A 14,739-nucleotide genomic window follows, 5' to 3' on the forward strand; every position below is an offset into this window, starting at 1 on the left:
TAATCTTAACATTCAACAAACAATTGTAAAATTTATACTTTATCGAATTAAATATTGTAATTTTCCTTTCGCGACTACCGCTTGAAACACTAATATTATAAACATGGAAAATTTGTATTTATGTCTGTATGTTTGTAATGGATAAACTCAAAAACTACTGAACCGATTTTACAAACTCTTTCACTGTAGGAAAGCTACACTCTTCCCGAGTAACATAGGCTATATTTTATCCTGGTACGGGCAGTAGTTCCCACAAGACGTGGGTGAAACCGCGGGAAGACGGCTAGTAAGTATTAAAACTATCATGTATGATAATCAGCGATTTACTTTGACGATAATTACTTTTGCTGTTTGATAGTGTTATCAAATAATTCGGCAATCATATATATTTTATCTTGAGTTGGCCTAATGCCAAATATCCGTCAAATGGTTTTGATTTGTGAATAAATTAGATTGGTTTGAAGGTCATTACAGGAGGTCCGCATTAATACCTATTAGCTAATCTACAAATATGATAAACACAGTTTTTTTTTCTTTTTACCCGACTGCCAAGAAGGGTTATGTTTAATAGGAAAGAAACTACATATTGCCTACACTACACTATTTATTCAAGAGTATTTATTTTTCACTAAACATTGAGGGTGTCGTCGTTACTTATATCACTATAAAGTAACTACATAGCTACTTAACTTTGATACGCTGTATATATGTATAACATTATTTACCGAAAGAAAACTTTGTCCGAAACAAAAATTGAATATTTTTTGTACGCTCTTGCTACGCCGTAGCAGTCGTAGCCAGGTGAAAGTTGAAATATGTATATGTTTAACTCTGATCAGTTTTCAAGTATTCCGAACGGCAATACAGCTAAAACTTAGTAAAAAAAATACATGGAAATAGAATACCACTTGAGGAATTAACAATTATAAATGCAGGTGTGCTGAAAGTAGTAAAAAACAAAGTTTATCTATACAAAAACATAATTTTAGGCGCCTACTTGAGCAGCTGATTACATTCCCATACTTTTGTATGAAGTTATCTGATACTGTCGCTGTTGATTTATTATATTTGTTTTTTTTTTGGAAATATCGACAACTACATAATATATGTTGTTCACCCGACTTTATTCGCGGTAATTTAAAGTATATTAAATATAGGTATCGAATTATCTATGTGGAATTGAGTATTGTTTAGCAGTCGTTACGGGTCAGAAGCCAGTAAGTATGACACCAGTCTTACCAAGGGGTGTTGGGTTGCCCGGATAACTGGTTGAGGAGGTCAGATAGGCAGTCGCTCCTTGTAAAACACTGGTACTCAACAGCATCCGGTTAGACTGGAAGCCGATCCCAACATAGTTGGGAAAAGGCTCTAGAAATGATGATGGTTTTTTTTTCAATTAACGATTTTAAACTACACACTAATAATACTTAATGATTATCTCATTCCAAATTAGTTTTACTGAATATCTAGATACGTAATTAGGTATTTAAGAATAATTATCAGGGTTTGTGCACGTCACTGAAAATTCTACCTTTTGGTACTTTAATCGCACTAATTACTTTAAGGGGAATTAAATAGAATTTAAATGTCAACTCGTCATGATTAATCACTTTGTAATCTTTATGAATATAGCGAAGAAAACGTTTTGTTCGTTTATTTGTACCGTAAAGGCTCCGAAACTACTGAACTGAAAAATTCTTTCACTGTTAAAAAGCTACACTCTTTAAGAGTAACATAGGCTATATTTTAAATTTTATTCCGACACGGACAGTAGTTTACACGGGAGGCGGGTGAAACCATAGGAAATTGGCTAGTAGTAGTACAAATCTATAATACATATAATATTATAAAGTTGAAGAGTTTGTTTGTTTAAACATGCCTATTTCAGGATCAAATTCGAATAAAAGTATCAGTGTTAGATAGTCATTTGTCAAGGAAGGCTATAGGCTACTTTTTATCCATAGGCGTAAAGTAATTCTTACCGGATGCGGGTGAACCGCTGGCGGAAGCTAGTTCAAAAAATTAAAAAGCTAAGTAGTTTAAAAAAATATATTTAATAAGTAACAGTGTAAAATGTTTTTTAGCATTACATTATAATGATTGATTTATAGATGTATTTAGATTATATTAAGACTTATAGGACGGGTTTTCACTGATAAACAAGTATGAAATGTCTGTAGCTCCATGGTTCTTAGCTGTATGCGGTTAGACTGGAAGCCGACCTCAATATAGTTGGGAAAAAGCTAGGCTAATAAATAGTGAAATCGTCATCATAGCTTGCTGAATTCTGTTTTAATCATATCTTTTTCCAATCAAAGCGTGTCAGTGGACTGTTTGATAGAAATTAGTTTCTACATAAATTACCTAAAGAAAATCAGATTCATGAATGGAAAATTACTTTCATAATCCTTATTTCAGTATGAGATTCTGGAAGTAAGATTGTTCGCGCGAGTTACCGCAGCCCTGGTACATAAAAGGCCTACGATGGAACACGATGAGTCAGTAAGAGTCAGACACTCCCTCACCGCTGCTAACCCACAGCGGGAGGAGTCATTTGATGATTGTTAGCGTGGTTAAAAAAAGGGGTAAGATTGTTAGTTTCTAAAAGAAAAATTATGGTACCTTTTACTTGGTCGTACTATCAAACTCTAAAAATTTCTAAGCAGTGGCTCGTACCTACTATCAAAGCCTTAAAGTTTTCTAAGCAATGCCGTGTCTTATAAAACTCTAAAATTGGTTTTATTTGCCTGGTAAGTATAAAATTATAAATACATTTAAATCAATAAAAAAGCGCGTTTCATAAATGAAAGCATCATTTCAGATACCCTTCAGGCAAGTAAATTTCTTTATTATCTTCTAGGGAGAAGAGCGCACGGAATATCCCATCAACACAAATATATCTGTTATAACTGCCTTTAAATACTTCCACAACTAAATTACCCATACAAATGGATCAACTATTTCATCTAAACACATTACATGGATGAAATAAAGCGTGCACAACGTACTAACGATCAGAAGCTTGGATTTACAACCCAAACTACTATTTTAGTCTCATCTTTCGCAAAAACAAAAGTAACCTTGTATTACGAATAGGTACACTCTAGCAAATATGTTTACTATTTGAATACTACACAACTGGTTTATTTTATTTATGGTTTTAAATAAAGAAGTTGTAATTACAGATGGTCGCTTTATTTACTCTATGGTACATGCATAATATGTTATGCATGATTCTATGATCTATTGCATTATAATGACAATATCATTGTTGTTAGTATTTAAAACAATTGAAGTAAGTATTTACAAAAAAAAAGAAGTCTGTAATAATTCTATTTACGAAATAAAGATTAGTTAGAAATAAAAAATAGAATTCCAAAAAAAAAGGTAGGTACTCACGTTTTTTTTCAATTGCGAAGTTCACAAAGTTAATTTAAACTGAATCAAATAAATTTAATTATCTCAAAAGCGAGTTAAACACATGAACTGTTTAGTGACTGTGACACGGTTCCCGGATCGGCGCCTGCGACCAAATGATACGACAATCTGTGCTATCAAGTCCGACAGACTCCATTGATAGATAAACTCAATGTATGAGTAATTTTGATGCATTTTTGTTGTGATTTTTTTGGAGATGAACGTGTTTGTATTTAGTTTAGGAGGTCAATGCCTTTTTCAAATATAAAACACGTTAAGTATATATAAAACACGTACACGTAAAATTAAGCTCTCTTAGACTTTTAATAATTATATCTTGTATATATTTGTCTTAACTGAAGGTATTAACTATGTTATTTTCACCCTGGTCCTACAATCAACATTTGTATTAAATATTATATTATAGAGCTAAAAAGAGTTGGTGCGCGCTAATATCAGTAACTACAACACCTACTTATTTCGAAAAAATCTTTCAGTTTTAGATAGCCCATTTATCGAGGAAGGTTATAGGCTACGTTTTATCCAGATGCACGAAACAGTTTCCAAGCAAAACGGCGAAAACCCGCTACAGGAAGATAATTCGCTGAAAACAGCAACATATTCCCGGAAAATTCTAAAATAGCTCTCAGCATTGGCTGCAAATGTGCAATGTGATGCAGCTTCTAAACAATGGAAATGTATGCACCCTGTCAACTGTCTTCATGAGGCAATCCTTCAATTATTGGAACTGCTCCAAGTTTCCGACGCTGAGGTCCTGTTTTGCTATGTTAAGAGATTATTTCCTAATTTTACAATTTAAACATTGTATTCGGGTTTTGAAGATTGATTGAAATGTTACTTAAAAAGTGGTAATTTTAAAATGTCTAAGTATCTGCTATAACTTAATTGACTTTGCTGATTGAGGTTGAAAAAAGTCTTAAGAAAATTAATGATATATGAAAACTGAGTCGTTACATGAAATTAAAGTATTTCCTAGGTCTTAACTTTAATTTTCGGAAAACTTTTACACACCACCACTTTTTACGTTCTGTTATTTTCGTGAACCAATTGGACTAATTCTGAATTACCTATAAAGAATAAGTTGTATTTCCTTTCCAGTTTAGAAATAGTTTAGCACACATTACACAATTTCCGATCCTATATCGATCACGAATTTTAATAAAATAATTATCACTAAAACAACTTTAGTTATACAAGAAAAGCTCCTTGGCTTTTGTCCCAATTATTTTTAAGTTTCAAAGAAACACCACAATTACAATCACTTTTAAAACTAATAACCGCCTTTAGATATTTAACTAATTATTGGACTAAAAACTTATATAGTTAATTATTAGGTAATTATTCCACTTACTGGGTAAGCAGGGCAGACCACCGACCACTGTAGAGTATCACCCACAACTAATGCAGAATTCACTCATTACAACTAAATATTGATACTAAGGGTGTAATGATAAGATAGACTAGCTATTAAGGTAAAGGGTTCCTTATAGTTGTAGTGTAATTTTATTGTAGGGGGAGAGATAACTTGATAGAATGCCAGGTGTTCAATACAAGACTTACCTTAGTACAATGCCCTTTATGTACGGCCTGGTACAAAGGGCTTAAGAAGGAGCATGATGGGTTTAGTCAGTAAAAGTCTGACATTCCCTCACGCTGCATCCACAGCGTGTGAAGATGCGTATGAGTGTTTATTTTATGATTCTTCCTAAAAAAATTGGTGTCCAATACAGATATGTCATGGATAGAGTATGGGGGATGCCTTTGATTATATATATGCATAGCATGAAAAGAAGAAGACTAGAAAAGAGATAGCATACCTGCAGTTGAAAGGTGTGTCTTTATAGACGGTCACATTTGAAAGCCGAATGAAATGCAACAACAAATTGTTGTTATATTTATAACTGACTGCATATACCTGCATACGGGTATAGTAGTCATTCATAACAGAAGCTATTATGATCCAGATGCGAAAATCGGTTCAATTCATCTTGTCTATTCGTTCTCTCTCGCATTAGATTATATCTGTACTTGTAAGAAATTGATGGTATGTACGATATAGCCTACATTACATTTCAGGTTTAGTCTTAGAGCTAGCTATTATAATAAGTATTCTTAAAAGCACAGAATTTTGGGCCCTAAAAGTAGCAGCACAGAAAGAGAATAAAATTATAGCTATTACGCTAAGTACCTAAAGTATTCCAAAAATTTCCAAAAAAGTTCAGTAAGTAGATCATACAGGCAGTCGAAGCTTGTTAAACGCTGGTACTCAGCTACATCATTGTTAGAAGCCCGGCCCTGCCCCTACATAGGAAATGAGTAAGAAGGCTGTAACTAATGATAATATTCCACAAATGCATAGATCTTCTTACAACTTTGAAATTTACATCAAACGGTACCCTAATATTGAAGTGCAGTTTATCATGCATCCAGTCAACGATGTACCCCTTGAACAAATGATAAATGACGCCGTTTTTCTACAGAATTCAGACGGCACGTGAGTCAAGTACCTGTTTTATTCCTATCAACCTTGAAAACCACTGGACATCCAACCCAAACGTGATTTTAAACCACTTGAAATTCAGGCTGGTGAGTGGAAGAAACATGTTAAACTTCAAATATTTCAATTATGTAATAAATACTTGATTATGTATGTGTGGTTTGAATTGTCTTTGTAATGCTAGCGCTACACTGTAGGGCAAAGACGTAAGTAATGCAATATTGTGGGTCACTGGTTGTACACTTGTGTAGCCTTAGCATATTTATCTACTCTATCTAACAAAGCTGACGAAAATACGTATGAGCAGGAATGCCATATTGACAATTACAATAGTATATGTAAGACTATGGGCAAATCCTACCAATTTGGGGAAGGCAATTGTCCACCGTGGAAGTTTTTCGGCTGTGACGACGATAGTAATAGTTCACATGTCCATATCGTCGTTTCAGCTGATAGACGTCCACTGCTGGACAAGGCTTCCCCAAGGATCTTTCCTTCACTTTAAGTTCCCTTCACAGTAGTTACTTACCTATTTCTAAAATTACATTTGACCATAGTCAGAAAAAAAATACTTAAAGATGCGGTGCAATGTGTCTTAAGACAGCAAAGAATGAGAGTCCAACTCAGCATGTGTCAGGTAGAATACTTGACGCTGGTATTCTACTGGACCCTGTAAAGACGTACGGTCATCTAGTCTAGTAGACTCAAACAGTGAATATTAAGGCGTTATAGTGCTTAGTGCTGGGGGCAAACGAGGCAAGTGTAACTGAATAGTATAAGTAATTTTTATTCCTAAGTTACCACCAGTGAACGTATTATCTGACTCGTCATAATCATTGTGTATCACAGGATTACGATAAGCCGCATTCGGCCACTGTATTCAATAAATAGTATAGTATACTATCCACTAAGTAAATAAGTATAAGCCGTTTTGAAAAGCACGATAATGTAGTCATGCTTTATTTGTTGGGAGTTATAAATAATGCAATTCTTTTCTGCATAATCAAAGTCATATATTGAAAGTAGGCTAGTTTTTTGCACTTTTTCACGTCAATATTACCCCCAAAACACCCCCCTTTCTCCACTTCCCAGTATTATGGCTGGAAAGGACAGTACCTATGTGAAAGTATGGCCTTACTCTCGAGACATCATCATCATCTCAGCCATAGGACGTCCACTGCTGAACATAGGCCTCCCCCTTTGATCTCCACAGATACCTGTTGGAAGCGACCTGCATCCAGCGTCTTCCGGCGACCTTTATAAGGTCGTCTGTCCACCTCGTTGGTGGACGTCCTACGCTGCGCTCGAGACATGCGACAGACAAATGTAGCTGACGACAAGATATAAATAATTAAACAAATATGCGACAGCTACTACTTATTTACTTAATTTATCGTTATCACAATAAAACTACCGTCCAAATCTATTTAAATACAAATACAAAGAGACAGAGTTTTTTTTTCATATTTGCACATTCTTTTTGGTACATCATTCATGTTTGTCTATGGCTTGGCTTGTCTTTGGCATGTTCTCATTCGTTGAACTTAGTTTGTCATGCCTTTGTTAAATAAACTTAGGTTAAACGTAAGTCAATATTTTCCGTCTTACCACAAAAACTTTTAAACGTCAGTTTATGCCTTGTCTAAAAAAATGACAAATTATGACGTTGACATATGGTTCATTTTGCAGCCAAAATTTTATTAGACAAGTGTAAAACAGGGTTTAAAGTTTTTGTAGTAAGGCCCTTAATGTTCAATAGCACTAGACTTTTGTGTCAATAGTACGTACGTACGGAATAATTATTGTCTGTATTTGACTTTTGGAGTTACAGTAAGCTTTATTTAGTTAAATTTATCTTTTCATTCATGTGATTTTCGGTAGTCAGCCCTCTACCATGCGTTAACCGTGTGTAGTTTTCGTGAAAGACATCTCTGTACACAAAAATTAACTATCATTCTAATGTGATTTTGTCATTTGTATCAAGTGAATATGATACAGCGATTTTTTTTTCGTGGTTTCAGCTGACAGACGTCTATTGCTGGTCCAATATCGCCCGCAAAGTACATCACTTAACTCGACTGTCTTAATTCAATCTCACCATTTGCTTTGCTCACTTTTCTACAGTTGCTTAGTTACTTACGATTCGTTCCTTGAACTCTATCTTTACTTGTGTTGCTATTATCCTTATCAAATACTATTTTTTTCTATTATTTTCTCAAAGAACTGGATTTTATTTACCTGATCCAAAACGTTTAACCTTTGAGTGCATCAACCTTGCAATGTAACGTCCTAGAGTGTTCGAGTCATTACTCTTTGACCGTCCCTCGTAGAATCTGCGTAGGATTCGAAAAGTGCAATAATTTTAGAACGAAGTTCATTGCTCGCATCTAGGGTAGAATGTTGTCATTAGGAAACAAACATCTCTAGTAGATACAAAGAAAGTGAGCAGAACAACCATAGAAAAATTCGACTTCCCCAAGGTGACATTCTGGGCCCTACTTATTATTTTTTTTTTTTTTATAATGGTCTCGATGTTTAAGTCAGCTAAACGTTATTAAGTAGTTTTTTTTTTTAATAAGTAGTCAATGCATAGTATACAAAAATCAACGTATATTTGTTAGTTATAATGACAAAGTTAAACTTGTAAATGGTGACAAGCACAGGTTTATCTAAAGTGTTTATTACGCGGCCTACACTCCTGATTAATCCTTTAAATAGCAACTGTTTTAAAACCTGAATAAAAGGGGAAGTAGACATTACAGGGGGTCCTATATTAGTCAATTTAAAAAAACTGCTTTGCTGATGTTTTTAGTACTTATAATTTCAAAGTCAAAGTATCTTTATTGTGTGTATAGGCATACTGGCATTTGTGTGTCATTCACTATATTTTAGCCTTGTTACCCTGTTAATTATTTTAATATAAACAGACCCAGAAAGAATTCTTTCGTGATTCCCTCAAAAAGAATTTGACAGGTGGAACAGAATGAAGATTTGTCCGTGTGGTTGAAACGCGTCCTGAACAAGTAGCTTTAGTTGGGGTTGGGAGGGAGGCGCATAGAAGATTTTTTAATATTCTGTGTATTTGTGAGTTGGTGTGTATCTTAAGACTTGAAAGAAACCTATTCGTAAAGTCTTCACAAAATTGTGATCACACTACAAGCCCCTTTATCCTGAAGTGTCTAACACGTGCGAAAATAACTTCACAAATCCACGCACAGGTAAATCATAGTATTGTAATTCGTTCTTGGCACTTATAAAAATGTGTCACGATCAGGTGTAGGAAAATTACAAAATTACTATTACGAGTGCCAGATAGGCTTGCGGTAGTGAAGTGGCCGATATGTGGAGTGCCTGATAATTGTAGGAGGAATTTTCATTACCTATGTCAGTTATAGGAATTGGTTATGTGTCATTGGAGCGTTGGAGGCCGTTTTAAGGTACGCTGATTTTTTCTAAAAACTTGAGGTGCCCAGGGCTAAGAACCATCTGCGCTGTTCGATCGATCCATTAAAGCAGCGCTTGGTATGATGACATGACGAGCTCTTCAGTGCTTTGGAAGACACTGGCTGTCGAACCTCTTTGGCAGTCGTTACAGGTAGGAGCCAGAAGGTCTGACAACCAGTCTTATCAAGGTTGACCAGGTAGGTACCTGGAGGAGATCAGTTATGCAATAGCTCTATACAAAACACTGTTACTTAGCTGTATCACTAGTTAGACTGGAAGCCGACGCCAACATAGTTGGGAAAAAGATAGGCAGATTACAAATGTTTGTAGTTGGATGATGAGAAAACATAACTTCCAGTTTCATAAAGAAAAATACCTACTCTTAGGGCAAAATGCATTCCTATATTTACACAATTAATAGATTCATGTATCATCTTCAGAAATCATCGGCCAGCCTTGGAGTTTGACCAAGTCCCAGCCCATCTCCTAGGTAGATGGTTGAGTAAGAGTTTATCTTATCTAGTATTTACTGGTAACAGTGTCCTGACCCCGTGGTGGGCTCGATGAACTGTTCGTCATAATCTGCTGCTATTGATAAATATTGTTTTGTTAAGATGCTGCCACATTTGTGTGAATTTGTGTAATTATTTATCCGTTAATTCTTCTTCTCTTGGACGATGGTCAATTCTTAAAAATAAAATTCTATAGGCCATTATCTATAATAAGGAGAAACATTCCAAATCTAATAGGGATATTAGGACACTTCGTAATTGCTGAAAATATCGTGGACTATAAATACTTAACTTTTTCCAACTACATAAGAATCTTTAGGAGGGCTGCATCCATAGGTAATTTTTATTATAAAATATAGCTGACGGTAAAAAAACCTCCGCCTTTTTAAAAGTCGGTTAAAATACATCAACCAATGCATGAAAACCCTTAACTACACATAGTTGACATACGTAGCACTTTAATAGCTAACTTCTTGACCTCTAAATGATATAATATATGCATAATATAACTTTTAATCACTCCATCTTATCTCACCGCCCTTCCCCTCGTGACGTAGAGGGTTAACAGGCGCAGTGCATCGGTATCGAAGACCCACGCATCAATAACGTGGGGGGGTTAACAAGCAAGGGGTTAGGCTATCACTGACGATGACTGGTCGGTTTAGAAAGGAAAGTAAGTTTCTCGATTGCAAGATCCACTTTCTAAGTAAAAGGTTTGAAATACCTTATATTTTCCATTCAGGAGAAATGGACAGAATTGCACTAAGTGTCTTGTTTTGCTTATTTCGGATTATTACACGGGGGGATCTTGACTTTTGGAAATCTGAAGTAGCTTACCTACATAATTGAAGCAGAATGCATTCATAAAACTTCGACATAAATATGCAGTGTGTGTGAATCAAATATGTGGTACATGTGATCCTCAACTACCTTAACTATATTACTACAAAGGTTCAATTAAAATAGGTTTGATGTGGATGAATTAAAAAGTTTCCAAACCAAAAAGTTTCCACATCAAAATGAAACCGTACACAAATGACATCTGAAAACAACATCCAAGAAAAACATTACCAAACGTCAATATCGAAGTTCATTTTTGCATCAAACGCGAAGAGAAAAAGTTTCGCAAAATGCACATTAGCTACAATAACATAAAATTATTCCGAGTCAACATACCCAACTTTATGTAAATGGCTTGTCATACGAAGATTTCCAACAAAATGAAGGAGGAAGAGTTGGCTATCAAGGGAGCCCATATTCTAGGCCCCAGTGTCGAGTCCAAGTTTGACGAACTGAAATATGAAGTTATTCATAAGATCGACAAGGAACTGACGGATTCGCAGAACGCAAGGGACTACATATGCCAGAAATATGACGAGCTTTGTAACAAAATACAGTATTTGACGGAGTTAGACGCCACCGTCACGGGGTTTAGAAGTGACGTGAAAGCTATTGAAAAGCAGATCACGGAACTATCCATGAGGGTCGATGATATTGAGAAGAAAGCTATTTGTAGGGAGTGCCCGTCTATTACTTCTTCTAATATGTATTGAGTAATATATTGTTTTGGTCTTGATGTTTTGTTTTTATTGCGTTTTTACAACATCGTGTTGGCCTAGCCTTGTCTATGAAGTAAGAGTGTTTGGGTGTATTTTTGAGTCTGGCAAGTATTAATGCAACTTTACTAAGTTATATGTCTTCAAAGTATCTCTTGGACTAAGTAAAAGTGAAGGAAAACGTCTCTAGGAAACCTGGAGTTAAAAGTCTGAAATCACCAATCCACCTTGAGCACACGTGGTTATTAACAGTCATTCCTTCTCTGTATGAGAAGAGGCCTGTGCCCAGCAGTGTGACTGTAAAAAGTTTATATCAAAAGTCTGATGCTACTATAATAATTTTATCGTAATAATTCAAATTGTTTTACAGTCATATAATATTAATTATCTGAAGTGCGGCGACACCTAGGTGTAGCACTTAAGTACATATATATCATAAATACTTGCCTTCCTACGTATTCTTGGATAGTTTTGTATAATATGCAATTTTTAATAAGTTTATTAAGTCGTACATACAGGTGTATGTAACTATGTAAGGGGATCTAAGGTAACTAATTTAACCATCTTCCAATGATCGTAGAGTCTCAAAAATTGGCAGCTGTATGTTATTCTGATAACAATACAATAATATGGTAGGTACTGTCGAACTGATCTGATGATGGAGCCGGAAGATATGAACTGGAACTTCATGATGGAACATCGTATCATAGCTGTGTTTGGACTTTTTATAAAAGTCCTGTAATAAACTTTGACCATGATTAGTGTGCGTAAAAGCGTGTTTTATAAAGTACCGAGTAATTTATTCTTGTGGTAAATGGAAAGTAAAAACAAGAAAATAACATCTTATTATTTATTAACCTAATTAATATTTAGTATTAACATAACATTAACAACGATCACTGTATAAAAATACTTAAAAACAGACAATTGTATACTTTTGGCACATTTTCGTCTTAATTTTAAGTACCTAACAATATTTTGAGAACATTTTCACTGAAGACTATATTTTCTTTTGCTATTTTGTTATTTCCAGGCATTTTCATTAAAGGTCTTATTTTTTTACTATTATTTAGTTTTTGGTTTATTTTGGAACGATAAAGCAAAATATGTCTTCAGTTTAAATGCTCTAAATTCAATTTAATTTTATAATTTGTTCATCTTATTTTGTATTTTAGGGAAACATTGCATTTTATAAACCTATCTCATAAATTAATATAGTGTATTAACAAAAAAATGTAGTCAATAAATTAGGTTATTATTTACGTTATTCGTTTCAAAAAGGCATTTTATTAATTAAATAGCAACTAATTGACAAAAATGCCATAAATTACGTATTTATTATAATTATTATTTGATCGCTTTTAGCATTTTCATTATGAACACAGTCTCCCTCCCAAATGTATGAGTATTATCACAATATATTGGACTCATACACTCTCAAATAAACTTATATAATATAATTAATTAAATATTATTAAATTATTTACTAAAGCAGATTTTGTATTTTGATACTTTTTCTCATGTCATACGGTTCAATTTTATTTGGCACTTAAATCTGGAAATTTTAAATATATTCAATGACAAAAAGTATCAAAATACATGAAAAGTCTAAAGAAACTATAAACTATTAGGCCAGCTAAGAGTCTAAAATTATTATTTGGCTAAACATTATTATTATTTAATTTATAAAAAAATATCTACATTCACATAAATTCTTATTATAATCTAATTAATTTTAATCAATTTTTTTCAAAAATATATTCATCACAAGTTATTTGTTGTGTCCTATTAAATATTGCAAAACTAACTTCGGTGGAACTAAAATTATTAAATTAACCATGATATATAAAAAGTAATGTATATTCACAACAAAAAAAAAACATTGATATAAAGCACAAAAATAATAATAAAAGATGATTAACAAAAAAAATATTATTTGTGAATTTTGTTCTAATTCGTTGTCATGTTATTATAACTAACTTATACATATATCTCATTCTTTCAACTTTTATATAATTTATTATATTGAACTCGGCAGTACTCATCAATTTCCTACATTTTTTTATAAATATTGCCTAAATTCATATAGTATCACAACAATAATTTAGGGGGCTTACTACCTTCATACAATTTTGGAAAAAATATTCTGACATAGTTAAGGGTATTTGAAATGGTTTAATAAAGATATAAAGACATATGTAGCGTATCTCCTTTTAAAACTTTAATTTGAAGAACTTCCCCCTATATTGTTCAATTTAGATTACAAACGGTGGTCTATCTATTGAAAATTCAACATATTCATGAGGAAATTAAGCCCCCATTCTTCCCCAACTTACGCCTTCTTCCCCGCCAAAATAGCCTGAATCTGCGACACAGTCTTACCCTTAGTCTCCGGTATCAAGAAGAACACAAATACAGTACCAATGACCATGAAAACAGCGAAGAACCAGAAACAACTGTAAATACCTATCGCATCCTTCATGATAGGGAAACAGAGAGTTACCACAAACACCAGCATCCAGTTAACGATGACTGTGACTCCGGTAGCCGCTCCTCTAAATTCAACTGGGAACAACTCAGCCATCATCATCCAGGGTATAGGACCGAAACCCATGGAGAAGGAGATGATGAAAAGGATTAAGCAGACTAAAGGAATCCAACCAACTGCAGATACATTGTAGGCGTCTTTTTGAAGCTTGAAGTAGATGCCTAAGATGATAAGGCAAATTCCCATAATGGTCGTGCTTTGAAGAAGAAGAATTCTCCTACCAGCCTTATCAACGAAGACGGAAGAGAGATAGGTAGCAATGGTTTGCACGACTCCTACAATGATGGTAGCAATGACGGGGGGGATGTTGGATCCAGCGGATTGGAAGATGTTGTTGGTGTAGAAGATGACGGCGTTGATGCCGCTGAACTGCTGGAAGAACATGAGGCCGAGGCCGCAGATGAGCGCCATGCGGGACGCGCGGTTTGTTAACATGCTCAGCATGCCGGCGCGTTGACGAGCTGCCTCGTCCACCTGGAAGATGATAACAATTTTGTTAGCATTAACATTCTTAGTTTAATAAAAGAAACAGTTCTTAAAAAGAATGAGAAAAAGATAATAGAGGCCCTGAGGTCTGCGGGATTTTTAGAAAGAGTTACCGCAGCCGGTACATAAAAGGCCTACGACGGAACACGACGGTTTTTAGTCAGTAGTCATCTGCCACAGAAATGAACGATGTGACGATACTTAAAGAGTAGTCCGTCTTGTTGATTAGGTAAAAAAAAAACCGTTTTAAAACAACAG

General features: G+C 34.5%; 3 protein-coding genes across 7 annotated transcripts in view; 1 reads left to right on the forward strand and 2 right to left on the reverse strand.

Annotated features, from left to right (window-relative positions):
* Positions 1-4,897, reverse strand: part of LOC124641849 (facilitated trehalose transporter Tret1-2 homolog) — a 46,887-nt gene extending 41,990 nt beyond the window's left edge. Inside the window, exon 1 of one of the 2 annotated variants that reach the window (XM_047180090.1) lies at positions 4,790-4,897. The gene's annotated coding sequence lies outside the window, so the exon portion shown is untranslated. Of the gene's footprint in view, positions 1-3,399; positions 3,530-4,789 lie in introns of those variants that run through there. The other variant, XM_047180089.1, reaches the window with a different exon arrangement.
* A 5,616-nt stretch (positions 4,898-10,513) lies between these two features.
* Positions 10,514-11,467, forward strand: LOC124641985. The gene has a single exon (XM_047180273.1). The coding sequence runs from the start codon at positions 11,082-11,084 to the stop codon at positions 11,442-11,444; it is 363 nt and encodes a 120-aa protein (XP_047036229.1). The 5' UTR covers positions 10,514-11,081; the 3' UTR covers positions 11,445-11,467.
* An 816-nt stretch (positions 11,468-12,283) lies between these two features.
* Positions 12,284-14,739, reverse strand: part of LOC124641852 (facilitated trehalose transporter Tret1-like) — a 30,223-nt gene continuing 27,767 nt past the window's right edge. For all 4 annotated transcript variants that reach the window (XM_047180097.1, XM_047180095.1, XM_047180096.1 and 1 more), the window contains exon 7: positions 12,284-14,469. In XM_047180097.1, coding sequence (XP_047036053.1) covers positions 13,780-14,469 — 690 coding nt within the window. In that variant the 3' untranslated portion in view covers positions 12,284-13,779. The remainder of the gene's footprint in view (positions 14,470-14,739) is intronic.

This window comes from Helicoverpa zea, chromosome 23, assembly GCF_022581195.2.
Source record: "Helicoverpa zea isolate HzStark_Cry1AcR chromosome 23, ilHelZeax1.1, whole genome shotgun sequence".
Lineage (NCBI taxonomy): Eukaryota > Metazoa > Arthropoda > Insecta > Lepidoptera > Noctuidae > Helicoverpa > Helicoverpa zea.

What these genes read in the sequence shown, in the direction of transcription:
- LOC124641985 (XM_047180273.1), top strand. Translation starts at nt 11,082, where the DNA reads ATGGCTTGTCATACGAAGATTTCCAACAAAATGAAGGAGGAAGAGTTG.